The sequence below is a fragment of the Bombina bombina genome, chromosome 10 (assembly GCF_027579735.1).
Source record: "Bombina bombina isolate aBomBom1 chromosome 10, aBomBom1.pri, whole genome shotgun sequence".
Taxonomy (NCBI): Eukaryota; Metazoa; Chordata; class Amphibia; order Anura; family Bombinatoridae; genus Bombina; species Bombina bombina.
Genome location: NC_069508.1, coordinates 48,156,190 through 48,175,566, shown reverse-complemented (window position 1 = coordinate 48,175,566; position 19,377 = coordinate 48,156,190). Strand labels below are relative to the sequence as shown.

Sequence of the window (19,377 nt, the reverse complement as noted above, 5' to 3'; positions counted from 1 at the left end):
AGTAAAATAGTTATTAACTATTTACTAGCTACCTAGTTAAAATAAATACAAAGTTAACCTGTAAAATAAAAACTAACCTGCCTTTTACTAAAAAACTAACATTACAATAAAATAAAATAAATTAAATTATTAAAATACAATCTTCTAAATTACAAAAAGAAATAAACACTAAATTACAAAAAATAAAAACGAAATCTCAAAAATTAAAAACAAATTACTCCTAATCTAATAGCCCTATCAAAATAAAAAAGCCCACCCCAAAAATATAAAAAAAAACCCTAGCCTTACACTAAACTGCCAAAGGCCCTTTTAAGGGCCTTTTGTGGGGCATTGTCCCAAAGAAATCAGCTGTTTTACCTGTAAAAAAAATACAAACGCCCCCCAACAGTAAAAACCCAACCAACCCCCCCCCCCCAAAAAAAAAATCTAAATAAACGTAAGCTAACCATTGCCTTGAAAAGGGCATCTTGAATGGACATTGCCCTTAAAAGGGTATTTAGCTCTTTTACATTGCCCAAAACCCTAAGCTAAAAAAAAAAACACCCAAAAAACCCTTAAAAAAACTAACACTAACCCCTGACGATCCATTTACAGTTATCGAAGTCCGGACATCCATCCTCATCCAGCCGGCGAAGTCATCATCCAACGAATTTAAAAAAAAAAATGCTCTGTTCGTCATGAAAACGGAGGCGGAGTGGGAAGATGAGAGGCGGAACAGTGTGCGGCTGTGGGCGGACCTGAGAGTGCCCACGAAACGGCCATTTTTGCAGAGATTGCAGAGTGTGTGGGAGCAGCAGGAGTCATCTGGGAGTGGTTGTGGCAGTGGTGTGGCGGTGGTCAAGTGGTGGTGTGGCAGTGGACAGCTCAAAGTTGTAATCAATAAAGTGAATATTGTACAAAAACTTTAAAGTGCCTCAATGACTTTTTTTAACTTCTGTTAAGCATAACATTGAGTTTGATTACATTTTACAATATATTTTATTTATATATGTTCATTAAAGGTTGCTTGTAGGATGTATTGTGAAGTGAATTGTAAATAATAATATATTTAACATGATGTCACAAAAATATATATAAATAATATCTACTATGCATACAAAGAGAGAAGCGCTCTACCAGGAACGAACAACAGCTCAGTGGCTTGTTCTATGGCGATTACCACCCGGAAGCAGCCTCTTTAGACCAGTGTGCTTTTCACAGAAGAAAACTTTCCTGAAGTATATCAGTCTGATCCTGCCAATTAAGGTCAGTCCAGCCCCGAAATACCAGGCAATTCTCCTCTGAACAAGGAACATGACAACCCCAGACGATCGTTTCGGCCTCCTATGGGCCTCGTCAGTGAGGTGCAGCCACATTCCTCTAAGCACACTGGGCAAGGAGTCCACGTCGGGTTTCCCCCATCACCCATAGGGAGACTTCCCCAGGGTCATAATAATTTGCATACAAAGAGAGAAGCGCTCTACAGGAACGAACAACAGCTCAGTGGCTTGTTCTATGGCGATTATCACCCGGAAGCAGCCTCTTTAGACCAGTGTGCTTTTCACAGAAGAAAACTTTCCTGAAGTATATCAGTCTGATCCTGCCAATTAAGGTCAGTCCAGCCCCGAAATACCAGGCAATTCTCCTCTGAACAAGGAACATGACATGACATCTACTACTCTATCTTTATCATCTATCTAGTAGATCGATTATAGAGGATGAATGATATAGAGTTACTTACTAGACAGATGATACATTTCTGTGTCAGAAGACCTAAGAACTGGCTAGTTGCTACTATGTAACCACAGCACAGGCAACTAATTTTATTGTAACTATTTTGTGGTTTGTATTTTTATGCTCCAAGAGTGTATTGGACATTGAGAAACATGTACATTATGATTCTGTAGTGTTAAATAAACGTTTTAATGAAAAATGAAGGTGTTATAGTAATTTTTAAGAAAATCGCAATCACATTTTTTACCCCCATATCGTCCAGCCCTAGTTGTGGAGTATGTATATCACTTCCTGTTGATAATATTGTTATTGAAGATCCCGCCCTGCATGGCGTTATTTTCTTTGTAATGTGTTCTAAGTATACCTTGTCCTTTTTGATGATTTTGAAAATAAAGTAAAAAATATTGAAAGGAAGAAAGTACTAGGAAAGTAATCAATACATGGCCGCTGCTCCATATCTCGCAAGTGTGGCCCTATGATGTTGAAACCAGGAGCTGTGTGGATGTCCCTTAGGTGGTGTCAGGTGGTACTAGTTGACATGGGACAGGAGCTAACCTGTTTGTTGGTGTGGGTCACACATTTTTCCAATATGTATAAAAAAAGACATCCATATGCTATATATCAAACGTGTCTTTTATTGCTTAAAGGGACAGTAAACCTAAAAAATAATGTTATATACTTTTGCACATAGTGCAGAATTATATAACATTCTTTTAGTGCTATCGTTATAAAAGCTTTTTTCCCCTTTGAATTTTTTAAAAATATGCCGGTTTTACAGACCCGCTCTCTGCTGAGCGGGTGTTTTTTTTTTTTTACACAGCGCATCGGGCCAGCTGTATAGTTACAGCCCGCTCGCTCCTGCTGTCAGACAGAGCAGGAAGCGAGCTGCACTTAATGTTATGGCGCGGTCGGGCCGGGCTGTGACTATACAGCTGGCCCGATGCGCTGTGTAAAAAAAACAGACCCGCTCAGCAGAGAGAAGAGAGCGGGTCTGTAAAACCGCATATTTTTAAAAAATTCAAAGGGGAAAAAAGCTTTTATAACGATAGCACTAAAATAATATTATATAATTCTGCACTATGTGCAGAATTATCTAACATTATTTTTTAGGTTTACTGACACTTTAAGCATAGTGTCCAAACAAGCAACGTTTTAGGCCTACAACATGCAAGCATCAATAAGGCCATGTTGTAGGCCAAAAATGTTTCTTGTTTGGACCCTATGCATAAGCAATAAAAGACATGTTTGATTATATAGCAACTGGAGTTTTTTTTTTATACATATTTCTTTTATTAAAACACCAAGATCTTCCCAAGAGCTTCCTAACCATGACAATACAACAAACAAGATAGTTGAGTGTTCTACAGCTCCAGGGGGCAATACATACAGTATACATAAATAAGAAAGTATAATTATGTTTATATATCATACCTTCTGGGACCTTGTGTAAGACCCTTATTTTAAAATATTAACCTCACCTGTAAAATACCAGCTGAGTGACGCAACCCAAATGAAAATTATGAGTGAAATGTACCTTGTTATCATAGTAACTATTCACTACACTTTAGTACAATTTTCCAAGATATATTAAATAAACTAAGCGATACAGAGAAGTAAAGTCACACTATGAAATGGCGTGACACATTATTTCATGCTATGGCTCTGTAAAATCACACTGTAAAATGTAAAAACTCAAAGTGAGTTCAAAATGCTTCCTGTTTAATCACCCAAGTTTAGAAATCTGCAAAAAGCTTGCATTTGACTTAGCTGACATGTGGTTCTGTCACATTAAAGGCACCAAAATGTTAATGAAATACCCGACCTTTTAAAAAAAATGTATAAATCTTATTTTTAAGAGCAGATACATTGAAAATGCCAAGTAGAGCAGAAATCAATAAAATAGATATATTTTTTCTAGTGACACCTTCATTATAATATATTGCAGATTTCAAATTAAAACTTTGCAACTTTTTATTAATTTTCTGAAGTATTTAGAAATAAAATTAAAAGGACAGTAAAGTCAAAATGAAACAAAATACAGCTAGGCAGCGCTAGTTCATATGTTCCTTATAGATAACATTGTGCTCACTCCTGTGGATTTACCTATGAGTCAGTACTGATAGGCTAAAATGCAAGTCTGTCAAAAGAACTGAAATAAGGGGGTAGTCTGCACAAGCTTAGATTTAAGGTAATTACAGAGTATATTAATATATTTGTGTTAGTTATGCAAAACTGGGGGAATGGGTAATAAAGGGATTATTTATCTTTTTAAATAATACAAATTCTGGAATAGACTGCCCCTTTAACACAAGTTTTAATACAAAAAATGTTTTCATAACACAAAGGTCTATTAAATTATAAAACATATTTAGATTTAAAATGCTCAACATGAGCAACAGGTTGTAAGACTATGTTAAATAAAACATCTTACATTAAGGTTCAAACATAAATAAAACAATGAAGAAACCAATTTGTAAATTATTAGCAGATTTATATTTTTGTGACTACATTTTCATTATCACCAGACATGCAAGTGAATGCACACTATAAGATATTTTTGAAGTTTGCAGGTCTGAAACTAGATTGATGTTAGATAAACTGCCATTATAGTAAAAAATGACATGCTCTAATTTGTAATTTTAAAACTAGCAACCCTTCCCCTCTAACACTTAGTAGAAGTACCGTTCGGGACCCGCAGAGCACTGCTGGTCCCGAGCGGAAACCAACACTGATCCAGTCAGCAGCGCTAGTTGAAACCATGCTTTGTGGGGTTAAAGGGCAACACAATTACCTCTAAGACAGTCCACAACTGAGAGACTTTTTTGCCATACATTTTGTTTTAATTTAAAATAAGAACATACAACATACAGTATGTATTAATTGCTTTAAAATTATAGACATTTTATAGGTGACTAATTAAGTAGATTTAACACCTTAAGATTTTCATATAAAATGTTTAGTTATCCATAATGAAACAACTTTGAAATATATTTTCATTTTTGATTTTGCCACCCTTTCATGTAATTGAACACTGAAAATTGAGCAATTTATATTTCTCAGAACTTGAAATTCACATTGCTGACTGCTTAAGGCTAACACTTCTACATAGCTGACCCTCATGGGATTAAGCAGAAAATAACTGAAAACCAATGCATGTTATACTAACATTATGACAGTGATCAGCATTGTTGCCTGCAGACTAAAGCCCAGATTGGCTCATCCAAATAAGTCAAATGATTGGTGGAGTTTAGCTATTGAAATATGATTGCAGCAAAAAAAAGATGTTTGTTTTAAAACATTTGGACTTGTCTGTCTATAGCAACACAACAGAAATATGTAGAAAGGAAACAAAATGGATTTACAAGTTAGACTGTATGACCCCAAGGGGTTTAAATGTAATATTGGATCTACAGGCATTTATGATATAAAGCAAATATATGTTTCACAAGTGCAGTTTCTTAGATGAAACAAATATTAAAGCATACAAGAGAGTAAATGATAAGTATCCAGTGAAAAAAGTTGTCAGGAGCACCAAAAAGCGAGTTAAAAAGCAAACTTTATTGATTAACAAAAAGGGTTAATTAACCCCCAGGGTAAGAGTGATAAGAAACCATTGAAAAACAGAAACCAAAAAAGGCTGACCAGTTTCGGCGTCTGCCTTAATCCTAGCCTGCTTAAAAACTGTTTGTGAGATTCCAGTTTAAAAACCCTCTTCTGTGATTCAATTGGTTGAGGTGTTCACACCTACACCCCATTCAACCAATGGTAACTTTCTATAGTCATTAATTTTTAACCAAAACACCTGTGTTCCCATAGTGACTGAAATAATGACAGGTTTGTTACTAAGGGCACAAGAGAAAGCTAATACAAATAAATGATCAATTGTATAAATAGAATAACACCCATAATGTGTTGTATTGAGTGATTCTACATTATTGCTTTATTTAGTATTTCTACGTCATTGCTTTGTTCTCAGCCCCTCGCCATTTTACATTCAAATAAGAAGAGCAGAATCTTTGTTGCGTGTGCTTTCCCTATACATTGCAAAGGTCAGGGGTGTTGGGGGTTGACCCACTGACAGTGCACAACAGAAAGAGTATTTATCACATTATCCAAACAGTTTGTGGAAAAGAGACTGATTCTAAATACAATTAAATAAATTTACTGTGCAAGCATCCACAAGAATTTGTTCCCCCATAAATGATAAGTAACTATATGGTCTTTAATAGTTGCATAAAATGTAATGTATTGTGTATATTATTGAATTGATAAATGTAACGAGTTGCTTGGACAGTGACGGACTCATACCACGTTGTGCCCTAGTAACCAATCTTTAGGTTTCACACACGAGCGTTGGTGAGAGTCGTTCACTGTCAGAGACTTACTTAGGCCGCGTTCGGCAAGCGCTCCAAGTGAACTGGGACTCGCTTGGAGCGTTCTGTGAATACTTGCCAGTGAGGCACTGGGCGTTCCTTAAAGGTACATGAAACCCAAAATTTTTCTTTCATGATTCAGTTAGAGAATACAATTAAACACCTTTTTTTTATTTACTTTTATTATTTAATTTGCTTCCTTCTCTTGTTATCCTTTGCTCAACGGTTTATTTTGGAAACCTCTGGAGTAGCAAAGAACCTAGGTTCTAGCTGCTGATTGGTGGCTGCATATACTGTATATACCGATTGCCATTGGCTCACCCCATGTGTTCACATAGAAACCAGTAGTGCATTGCTGCTCATTCAACAAAGAAAAATTGATAATAGGAATAAATTTGAAATTTGCTTAAAATTGCACGCTCTATCTGAATCATAAAATAAAAAAATTGGGTTTCATATCCCTTTAAGTGCTCTGATGACAAAAGTCAAAGCGTTTCCAGCGTGCTGGTAAAGCTGGGACTTTTCAGAGCAAGCTCAGATGCTTGTAAACATGGCAGCCTCCACGAGCAACACGTGTATATATATATATATATATATATATATATACTGTATATATATTTATATACACATATGTTGCTCTTGGAGGCTGCCATGTTTACAATATATTCAGTATATATATATATATATATATATATATATATATATATATATATATATATATATATATATATATATATAAATAAGTGTTGTAAATTTAATAATGCTTTCACAAGTAAGGGAACTTATAATAAACGTTTGCATGCGCAAAGGGATCTACTGCACAATAATGGAGTACTCCTATATAATTCATATGTGAGACGTTTCAATTTGCATGCAATATTTCTAATACTTAAAATGTATTAGAAATATTGCATACAAATAGAAGCGTCTCACATATGAATTATATAGGAGTACTCCATTATTGTGCAGCAGATCCCTTTGCGTATGCAAATTTTTTTCTAAGCTCCCTTACTTGTGACATCTCCTAGCGCCACGTCATCGCTGGAGCAGATGTGCCCAGCGCTGGCTCTGAGCACTTGCTGAACGCGGCCTTAGTGATTGGATAAATGTTGTGTAGTTAAAACTTGTTCAGGATCATTGGTAATACAAATGGTACCCCCAAACTCTTGAAAAAGTCTGAAGAAATACAGACGAGACGGACGTGTAGAGAGGATTATTTGTATTTGTCTATGTTGTACCGGATTTGAGCTACTTCAGTCGAATTACCATCAAAGGGATCCAGACCGAGCGGAAAAGTAGTGACATAGCTGGCTGGAATCCAGACATTGGACCTTGGAACATCCCCAGGGTTGCCAAGTGTCCATTATTCAATGGGACAGTCCAGTATTTTAGCAAGCTGTCCAGTAAAATCTTCACCAAAATACTCGACACTTAAAGGGACACTGAACCCAAATTATTTTCTTTCGTGATTCAGATAGAGCATGCACTTTTACGCAACTTTCTAATTTATTCCTATTATTAATTTTTCTTCGTTCTCTTGTTATCTTTATTTGAAAAATAAAGCATCTAAGCTATTTGTTAGGTTCAGAACCCTGGAAAGCACTTGTTCATTGGTGGATGAATTTATCCACCAATCAGCAAGAACAACCCAGGTTGTTCACCAAAAATGGGCCGGCATCTAAACTTACATTCTTGCATTTCAAATAAAGATACCAAGAGAATGAAGAAAATTTGATAATAGGAGGAAATTAGAAAGGTGCTTAAAATTGCATGCTCTATCTGAATCACAAAATAAAACATTTGGGTTCAGTGTCCCTTTAAAGGGACACTAAACTTAATTTTTTTCTTTCATGATTCATATAGAGCATGCCATTTTAAGCAACTTTCTAATTTACTCCTATTATCAATTTGTCTTCGTTCTCTTGCTATCTTTATTTAAAAAGCAGGAATGTGATGTATAGGAGCCGGCCCATTTTTGGTTGAGAACCTGCGTTATGCTTGCTTATTGGTGGCTAAATTTAGCCTCTAATAAGCCAGCGCTATCCATGGTGGCTAAGATTTACATTCCTGCTTTTAAAATAAAGATAGCAAGAAAGAAAAAAATGGGGTTGTGTCCCTTTAAGCTTCCAGCTAAGGAAATCACCAACCTAACGCATAAATACTACGTACAGCTTAGAGCTATTACCTAAAATAATGCCACAAAAATCTGGAAACCGTTATCCATTCCCAAGCTACTAATTAATTTATGCAACGTGTCATATAATTGTATATTTATTATATTTTATTTCTACTATATACTTATTTAAATTTTCTTCTGGCAACAACATTGTATTTTATATTATATTATTTTTATAATAACATAGTGCACATCTCAACACACGCACAAGCCACAGAGCCGCGCTTTGTAAGGAGGCGTGGCTAATTACGCCACACTACGTCTGAGCCAATGAGGGCGTAGAAACATTCCCATTGCATGTCCAGGCGGCTGTGTTGATGACGTAATGTAACGCGGAAGTGTTGCCACAAGTAACAGGTTGCACGCTCCGCAGCTGGCCCCATGGACTTCATGCTTCCCCTGCTCCTCGCCTTTCTGCTGACTGCTTTGCTGCTTGTCCTAAGGATCTGGCTGGTGCTGCGGAAAGCTGCAGGGTTGCGGCCTGGGGAGAAAGGCTTTGTCAGCATGTTGGTGGTTGCTGGCTCTGGTGAGTGGTTCCTTATTGGCGGCCCTTTAAACGGAGAGAAACCTCAGTTTTTTTATTTTATTCAATGGAGCTTGTCTAAGGTTAGTGAATAGGCTTCATAAACTGAAATAAGAATGTTACAGGGTTTTTGTCCTTATGATAAAAAAATATCCTAAATCTCATACATTGCATATTTGTGTTCCTGGTTCTGACAATCAACGAATCAATCCTAGCTGTGTACCTTTTGTAGCTAAACACCACTCTTGAGAATTAGCTTTATTTAAAGGGAAAGTAAAGTGAAAATAACTTTCATGAATCAAGCATTAAAGGGACACTGAAGCCAAATTTTGTCTTTTGTGATTCAGATAGAGCAGGGAATTTTAAGCAACTTTCTAATTTACTCCTATTATCAAATTTCTCTTCATTCTCTTGGTATCTTTATTTGAAAAGCAAGAATGTAAGTTTAGATGCTGGCTCATTGTTGGTGAACAACCTGGGTTGTTCTTGCTGATTGGTGGATAAATTCACCCACCAATAAACAAGTGCTGCCCAGCGTACTGAACCAAAGATGTCTGGCTCCTTAGCTTAGATGCCTTCTTTTTCAAATAAAAATAGCAAGAGAACGAAGAAAAATTGATAATAGAAGTAAATTAGAAAGTTGCTTAAAATTGCAAGCTCTATCTGAATCGCGAAAGAAAAAAATTGGTTTCAGTGTCCCTTTAAATTCCAATTTACTACCATTATCATTTTTTTTTTCCCCCAACATAATTTTTTATTGAGGTTAACACAAACAAAAGTACAGACAATACAAACCATAGATTGACAGTGATATAAGTTGCAACATCTGCACAATAGCAATATACTATATATACAGTAAGGTATAGAAGCAACAAGTTCTGCAGTAATCTTAGCACCATGGGGGATAGCTCATTTTACAATACGTATATATGTTCTATTTTTACTTATTATCGAAACTCTACCCATAGATTACTATCTAGCATTACCGTGCAAATAGCAATATGAGAAGGGAGAAGGGAGTGAGGAAAGGATCTGTTCGTATCACTCTGTCCCGGCCGCTGATAGAGCAAATCTAAAATTCTGAAGGGATGTTTTAAAACTATGAAAACTTACTAGAATTATAAATACTATAATGAGCTCCAAGAAGACCAGCAAATTGTGAGTAATAATATATGATTTATTATTATGCAGCTAATAAAGCAGCTCATCCTTTTGGAATAAAAATGAACTGCTCCTGCCGACATATATTCAAAATCTATCTCCTGCATAACCAATTAGCAATATCAAAAGCAGAAGTCACCCATACTGATCTAAGCTCAGAATGTCTATTGTCTAAATACAAGTAAATACAGGCTAAAACAATGATCGCTTAGACCCATATATAATAGGGGTCACCAACATTACATATAGCAATAAAGCAGGCATTCAAAATAACAATAAGGAATTACTTAAAGGGACATTACACCCAATTTTTTTCTTTCATGATTCAGATGGAGAATACCATTTTAAACAACTTTCTAATTTACTTCTATTATCTAATTTGCTTCATTCTCTTGATATTCTTTCCTGAAAACATATCTAGATATGCTCAGTAGCTTCTGATTGGTGGCTGCACGTAGATGTCTCATGATTGACTCACCCATGTGCATTGCTATTTAAAAAAAAAAAAAAAAAAATATCTAAAGAATGAAGCAAATTAGATAATAGAAGTCAATTGGAATGTTGTTTAAAATGATATTTTTTTGGGCTTAAAGGGCCACTAAACCCAAAATCTTTCTTTCATGATTCAGATAGAGAATACAAATTTAAACAACATTACAATTTACTTCTATTATTTATTTTGCTTCCTTTTTTAGATATCCTTATTTGAAGAAAAAGCAATGCACATGGGTGAGCCAATCACATGAGGCTTCTATGTGCAGCAACCAATCAGCAGCTACTGAGCATATCTAGATATGCTTTTCAGCAAAGAATATCAAGAGAATAAAACAAATTAGATAATAGAAGGAAATTAGAAATATGTTTAAAATTGCATTCTCTTTCTAAATCATGAAAGAAAAAATGTGGGTTTCATGTCCCTTTAATGTTCCTTTAAAGGGATATTCCAGTCAAAATATAAAAGCACATAGATTTATTGCATCTTTGAATAGAAACATATTTTCAATATACATTTATTGGCAAAAATGCATCTATTAAGAGTTATCACTGTTTTAGTGTTAATGTTTTTCTCTGCACGTGCATGTGAAGCATAGCTAGATATTTTCACTGCATCCACATTTTAAATAATGCAGCTGCTCAGATCATCAGTGAGGCTTGTATCATGTCAGCAATGAACAAATGTTGTCATTACCAGATGGTACAAGCACCTTAGGCTCTCCGAACAAGTGTTGTGTTTAAAATGCTGGTTCACGGTGCATACTTAAATACACTTTAGAAACAGCTATAGCTTTTATTAGAAGTATTTTTGCTAATGCATGTATATTACAAAATTGCTTCTTTTCAATACAGAAATGCACCCATGTGGCTTCCAATTTTGGCTGGAATATCCCTTTAAGGGATACTAAACCCAAATTCCAAAGCAGGAATGTAAAGTTGAGAAGCTGACCCATTTTTGGTTCAGAACCTGGGTTGTGCTTGCTTATTGGTGGCTAAATGTAGCCACCAATAAGCAAGCACTATCCAGTTTGCTGAACCAAAAATATGCCGGCATGAGAACAGCCAAGCTGTGAAGGTTCCGGTATATTTCCGGATATGCATGTAGAGTATCAACACCTTATCCAATACCAGACCAGAGAGCACTCGGGACAGAGTGATGTAAGTCTATAACTTGCAGCATCAACCACCCCCTGAGATCGACCAGCACAGGTAAGTAGAGCTCCATGGTTTCTCGGATCCCTTTGCTTGTCATCTGAGTTACGTGAACTCCAGGGGCAATGTGAAAACATATCGCATCTGAGGCAGTATTATGCTTCAGAGTCTCTGAGATTGATTAAACGGCTGGCCCATATGACCTGTCTGAAGATTCTCAGCCATAAGATTTGTGCTGACGGATGGTAGCGCAGAGGAGCATGCTTGAGGAATTGTAGGTGGCATAAATGCTCTGCAGATTCTTCACCGCCGCATTTTCCTTTGTACCGCCACCATCAATTATATCCTCTGCCTGTAGCAACCAAAAAAGGTCATCAAACCTCTCGCTTTCTTTCCAAAATTCTCCAGCAGATCTCTAAAGACGGCGTAGAATGCTTGCGTATCCATGCTAAAAGGTACAGCATTTCCGTGACACCGTAACTTGGCGTTGTGATATGGCAGAGACCTGAAGGTGGGAGGTCACAGCCTTAAATGTAGCTCTGGAGCTCTGTGGCTGTCGGCTAACTGAATAATTTTAGTATCATCAGAAAGATAATTGTTAGCATGTTGGTAGAATGTTGATTTCAGTGCCAGATGGCAGCTTAGGAAAAAAGATTATTTCAAGCTAAACCTTCAAAGCTGGGTCAGCACTCCCTTCTATTATCAATTTTGCTTCATTCTCTTGGTTTCCTTTACTCACGGGCAGCAATGCACTACTGAGAGCTAGCTGAACACATCACTAAGCCAATGACGAGTTATATATTTGCAGCTAGCTCACACCTCCTGAGCCTACTTAGGCATATTTTTTTTTCAACAAGAGATACCAATAGAACTTAGCAAATTAGATAGAAATAAATTGGAAAGTTGTTTCAAATTGTATGCGCTATCTGAATCATGACAGGAAAATTGAGTTTCATGTCCCCTTTAATTTTTTTAGATAGAAGCATTTTTTTGCAGTTTTTTTCCATTAGCAAAAATACTTCTAGTAAAAGTAATTACCATATAGCAGCATATGCACATATGCTGCAAGAGCTTGTGTTTCCGTTTTCAAACACCACTAATACTCGGAGTCAGGACTTAGAAGTGACTTATATGACAAAAAAAAAAGTCTTCACAGACTACCAACTCTTTGAGCCGGTGCAGTGTTTGAATACTGGCACAAGGGCCCTCACAGCATATCACGATTGAGGGCCCTATTCCCGTGGGAACTTACTATCTAGAAGGGTAGGAGGTTGAGAAACGGGAGGTGAGGACTGCAAGATTGAGAAAGATGTTAATGCAGAGTTAGATGAGGGAAATATTAGGTAAGTGAAATTAATTTATTATTGAGTTGGGTGGTAGGCTTCTCTGAACAGAAAAGTCTTCAGGGAACATTTAAAGGAAGACAGATTAGGGCAAAGCCTGACAGCACGAGGGAGAGTGTTCCAGAGGGTAGGTGCTGCACGACAGAAGTCCTGCAGTCTAGCATGAGAGGAGGTGATAGTCGCGGATGCAAGGAGCAGGTCATTGTTGGATCTTAGTCGGCGGGCTGGAGTATACTTGTGTATTAGAGAGGATAGGTAGAGGGGAGCGGCGTTAGTGAGATCTTTGTATGTAAAAGTGAGAATTTTGAATTTATTTCTGCTGTGAATGGGGAGCCAATGAAGGGACTCACAGAGAGGTGCAGCAGATACAGATCAACGGGAAAGGTGGATCAGCCTGGCAGAGGCATTTAGGATGGATTGAAGGGGAGAGAGGCGGGAAAGAGGAAGGCCAGCGAGTAGGTTATTGCAGTAGTCAAGTCGGGAAATAACAAGGGAGTGGATTATTTGCTTTGTGGTGTCAGCGCTCAGATATTTATATACTGAAATGCCCCCATGCACACTTTCTATCCCTTTAAATCAGATATTATGTGCTTATTGGCTTGTTAATTTAAACGTGAAGAATGTCTTCCATGCAGAATCTGCTGTTCTTGATCAGTGTAAGGAAATATTGAGGCACCAGCAGATGGCAGTGTCAGCCAGTTTAATAGGGTATTAAATGCAAAAGTAGAATCTTCTAAAATGATTGAATACTGTTTAAAGTGATGTGAAACACAAAATGTTGAGAGAGAGAGATATACACAACACATAGAAAGTCTGGCACTCACCAGCAGGCACACAGTAATGTTTAAAAGCAAAAATGGCAGAGCACAGGTTCAAGCCCAGGACCACGTCATGGTCTCTCCCTTCCTGTGACCCTAACCAGCACAATGCACACTTTCAAACAAACCAACTGGGAACTGGCTAAAATGCAAGTCTGTCAAAAGAAACGAGATAAAGGGGGCAGTCTACAGAGGCTTAGATACAAGGTTATCACAGAGGTATAAAGTATATTATTATAACTGTGTTGGTTATGCAAAACTGGTGAATGGGTAATAAAGGGATTTATCTTTTTTTTTTATTTTTTAAAGGACCAATCAATACAGTATATTTGCATAATCAACAAATGCATGATAAGAAGACAATGCAATAGCACTTAGTCTGAACTTCAAATGAGTAGTAGATTTTTTTTTAAAATAAATTGTAAAGTTATGTCTATTTCCACTCCCCCTGTATCATGTGACAGCCTTCAGCCAATCACAAATGCATATACGTATATGCTGTGAACTCTTGCACATGCTCAGTAGGAGCTGCTGACTCAAAAAGTGTAAATATTAAAAGACTGCACATTTTGTTAATGGAAGTAAATTGGAAAGTTGTTTAAAATTGCTGCTCTGTCTGAATCGTGAAGTTTATTTTTGACTTGAGTGTCCCTTTAAACGATTAAACTTCTGGAGAAGACTGTCCCTTTAATCATTCATATTTGGACATATTTTCTGCTGTCCTTTTATTGGAAGGAGAAAAATGATCAGACTGTCCCTTTTTAATAATAACAATTTAAATATTTTAAATAAAACTATCATTGTTATTGTTCATTTTTTTTGCTGCTTGCCCCTCCATCCTCATACTTAAGCTCCTTGCGCAGATCGATTCCACTTAAAACAATCTTTTATTCATTTAAAGGGACATAATACTCATATGCTAAATAACTTTTAACTGATGCAGTATAACTGTAAAAAGCTGACAGGAAAATATCACCTGAGCATCTCTATGTAAAAAAGGAAGATATTTTACCTCACAATTTCCTCAGCTTAGCAGAGTAAGTGCTGTGTAAAAAGTTATACTCAGCTGCTGCCCAGCTGCAGGTAAAAAAAAAAATGATGAAATGAACAGCAGCCAATCAGCATCAACAGTGCTGAGGTCATGAACTCTTTTACTGTGATCTCATGAGATTTGCCTTAACTCTCATGAAATTTCATAGTAAACTTCCTTAAACTGAATAGGGAAATAAGATGAGTGTGCACGTAAGCTCACTCCCTTAGCTGTCCCGGGACAGACATACTGATTTTCTGCTTAGAAGTCCTTTACAATGGGATGTGGCTACTGAGGAATTTGAGGTACAATTTTTTTTTTCTTTTTTACATAGAGATGTTCTGGTGATATTTTCTAGTCCGCTTTTTACAGCTATGCTGCATCAGTTTCAAGTGATGCAACATTTGGGTATCATGGTCCTTTAACTTCTTGAAACTTAGCACTTAAGGGACCATTAAATAAGTAGAATTTCATAATCGCCAAATGCAAAAAAATATAGCACTAACTTTGAATTTCAAATAAATAGTAGTAGATTTTTTTCTGGCATATTCCAAAGTTAATTACATTTACCTTTCCCTTGTATCAGGTGACGGCTATGAGCCAATCACAAAATGCATATATGTAAATTGTGTATTAAAAAGTTTTTTTGTTTGTTAATTGCATGCTCTGTCATGAAAGTTTTTTAATTTTGAATTTAGTGTCCCTTTAACCCCTTCCCGTCGTTAGGATGTTCTATGCTGTCCTAACCACTACTTTGTGTCACACTTTTACTGTAGTGAGCCTTGTTTTTTTTTAATTTTTTTTCACATTGCTGAAAGTACATTTTTTTTTTCTCTCCAGGTGGACACACCACCGAAATCTTAAGATTGCTGAGCAGTCTGTCAAAATCCTATTCCCCAACACATTACATTATTGCAGAAACAGATGAGATGAGCGAAGACAAAATCCGTGCGTTTGAAAACACAAAATCAATTGGAATCTCTGAGCCTTTGGTAAGAATGTGATCTGAGAGTGCCTGCCATGGTATTCAAATGCATCATCATGCATATACGTGTTTCCTGTCTATTGTCTGATTATATACTTGGTGTAGAAAGCAGTGTTATCTGGGTAAAATAGAACTAAAGAGTGACATTTTCAATAAAAGTGAATATGTCTTCAGTTCATGCTGTAGGATTTAGTATCCATAGTATTAGAGAAACTTGCATTTTTTATCATGTAAACATAGGTGTTGTACAAATGAAAGGAATCCATAAACACTGGATAGTCTTAGCACTTCCCTTCTATAAATATAAAGTTGTCTTTTTCTGTTCAATCAATTCAAGTGTACCAATTTTTTATTTTTTTTATTTTTTTTATTCAGTTTTTCAAAACAGAACAATATTACAAAACATATAAACATCACTGTGCAAAGATCAATAGGTATATGTATTGATAGACTTTAGGGGTGCGCATCTCACATTTCAATTCGATTAAGACTATCCTGTCAACGATTAAATTCGATTCCACGATGCATCACAATTACTGCCCATGATTTTCATCAACAAATTGAAGCAGTCAGAAGAAGTGTGTATGTGTGTGTGTATATATATATATATATATATATATATATATATATATATATATATATATATATATATATATATATATATATATATATATATAAATCAAGGGTGTGGAATCTTTTTTTTTTTTTTCCCCCAATAAGAAAGTTGCCCTGGTGCAGAATTGTAGAGTGACAAAACAAACCATCCCATGCGGAAAGCATTGACTGCCCCACTTTGGCTAAAGCATCCCACCCATAGAGGATTTTGCTGAGCCAATTATTTTAGTTTAAATCAAATGTAATTTATAGCACTATGGCCAGGAAAATTACAAAGTAAAAAATAGGTTTAATCTATACCATAGTTTCTGGAAGCCCTGGATTTAGGAGTCAAAAGCTGTGAACTCCTCACAAGGGGAAACAAGAAAATAACGCAAACTGCAACAACCAGGGTTCCGCCCATGTAATATTCATATCATAAATAAGGCCGCATTCACTGTATTTCAAAAGTGAAAAAAACTTTTAATATGTGACATTTTGGGGACTTGCTGGGTCTGAGGAGGAAGGGGAGAAATTCCCCGAAACATCACATATTAAAAGTATTTTCACTTTTGAAATCCAGTGAGTGCGGCCTTGTTTATGAGAGATAGATATATAATAATCCCACTCTGCCGAATAAAAAGTTTCCAAAAATGATTCCCATATATTCCGGCTGTGCTGGTAAATTACAAAATAAGAATCCTCTGTATATCACCTGAATTTATAGTAATACTACTTACCAGTTCAAAATATTTATGTCCCAAAAATGTTGTTAATAATCCGCCCATGCTGTTAATAAACTAATCCCCAGAGCTCTGGTAGAGCATTTTACCTCCTTAAGACTGATAAGCAGTGTGAGGCAAGAAGTGCTGGACCTCTGGACTGTAAATCTACTTCCTGTGCACTTCTCTGCCGCTGTCGGAAGGGCAGTGCCCGCACCAACCCTTTCCAGTTGTGCGGGAAAAGAAGGAACTCCCATTACTAATCCGGCCGTGTTGTACTCTAGAGGGGAGATCTGCAAGCCTCGACTGCCATCTTGCCCTTACTCAGTGCACCGGTCATTTACCATGTGACCGGAGCAATGGGGAGCTGGTGAATAGGGAGTGTAAAAGAGAAAAAAAGTTTTTAAAGTGAAGGTCCATTTTGATGAATTAGTGCCCGGTTTTTAATAAACCTATTCAAAACAAGGGCACTTTAATTCATCAAAATTGACATTTCACTGTTTTCTTCAAAAACTTATTTTTTAATACTGACAACCGCTCCAGCACTTCCTCCGCATGTCGCAAGCTGTCTTTGCAGGTCCAAAATGACAAATCCGGCTTCCTCCAATCGCAGCGTTGCATCAGGCCAAGATTCCCCCGGGGGGGGGGGGGAAGCTGTGATTGGAGGAAGCCTGATTCGTCATTTCTGACGTCTGCAGAGGCTTCCGACGGCCGGGGGAATCACAGAAGGGGCATTCAGGATTAAAAGGTAAGTTTTTGAAGAAAACGGTGAAATGTCAATTTTGATGAACTAAAGTGCCCTTGTTTTTAATAGGTTTATTAAAAACCGGGCACTAATTCATTAAAATGGACCTTCACTTTAAGTGCAAGAAACACATTACTTGTGCTCTCTACACACACCCCTACTCTCCCCAGCACCAGAGAAAACAGATCCAGTAACTGACTGTGCCCAGCAAACAAGAAAGAGATATCCAGTATTTTGGGGAATAATTGGGGAATAACTCAACCAGACCTACTAGGTGTCAGTGTTGTGGTAATCATTTGCACAGAGGAGCAACACCCTCACCCACGTATCCCGCATACATAGTTAGTTACCACTGTATCAAAACTGCAGATGATCCTGTGCTGTCAGACAGATATTAATGAAATATACAGCAGATACCCCAGCACAGAGCACAAAGCTATCATCTTTTACATATACACCAGGTGTTTTTGAAGCTGCCGCTGAGCATGTTTGTTTGTATGTTACTTTGTGCTCTATTACTAAGCAGTAATAGAGCACAAAATATCATACAAACATGCTCAGCGGCAGCTTCAAAAACATCCATTGTAACAGGACCAAATACAAAGCAAGATCCAGGTTACAAGTAGAGTCAGGAGTGCATCCCGTGTACAAAGCACAGCCCCATTTCTTTCCTTGATGACTGAGCTGATCTAATTTTAATCCTCCCTGAATCGTTTGCCTGTTGCATGCAACATCTGAATATCTGTACCTCTCCAGCGGGCCTCCGCATAGTCAGTTCTCCCAGCTGTCATGGCTCACAGCGAATAGTCTCACGGCGCAACATATACATTGGTAACAGAGACTTTCCCACTATGCGATTGTTTTCGCTAGCGCCAGACGACTCAGACTTAACTGTTACCAAGTCACTGAGTTTTCACGGCTGACATATTACTATTGGTCAGTCTTCAACATGCAAAGAGTTACTACCTCACTGGCCCTGGCTGCTGCTTGCATAATGGCATTGGCTGCGACAAAGGATCCAGCACTCGGCATCTTTCCTTGCCCCTGGGGGCGGGGTCGTGTGACTTTGTGTGAAACGATTCGGCTCTTTACTGCATTGATGCAGCATCATTGACGGATGCACTGTGGTGCCGATTTATTTTTTTCCAACACCCCTAATAGACGTATTAGTTGATTATTTAGCACAAAGATTAATTGTTCTTGTATAGCGCGTGAATAGGGTGGCAAAAAAATCAATAATTTGCATTACCTTAGTTGCTAGTTTGAATCAGTCTCATATGACTGCTATGGTACTCATGTCTTAGGAGATAGGGTGATGAGGAAGACAAAGATGGTGAAGAGGAAACAGATGATAGGAGGTCCTCTATGGTTTTGGGAGAGGGAGATGGGACTAGGAGGGTCTAAGGAAGAGTTACAGATGGAGCCATATGTCCCAGATTGACCTATATGTTTCCATATTGAATTATAGAAATATTTTTCCATTGTGGCCATGTAATCAACTATAGCGAGTAGCTCGGCTAGTCATGGAGGGTCTAGTAGCTTCCAAG

At 37.2% G+C, this 19,377-nt stretch overlaps 1 protein-coding gene across 1 annotated transcript in view; it reads left to right on the top strand.

Moving 5' to 3' along the window:
- Positions 1 to 8,587: 8,587 nt before the first annotated feature.
- The window catches only part of ALG14 (ALG14 UDP-N-acetylglucosaminyltransferase subunit), a 76,779-nt gene continuing 65,989 nt past the window's right edge, over positions 8,588 to 19,377 (top strand). The window contains exons 1-2 of the mRNA XM_053694049.1: positions 8,588 to 8,788; positions 15,625 to 15,776. Of these exons, the coding sequence (XP_053550024.1) occupies positions 8,644 to 8,788; positions 15,625 to 15,776 (297 nt within the window). The 5' untranslated portion in view covers positions 8,588 to 8,643. The remainder of the gene's footprint in view (positions 8,789 to 15,624; positions 15,777 to 19,377) is intronic.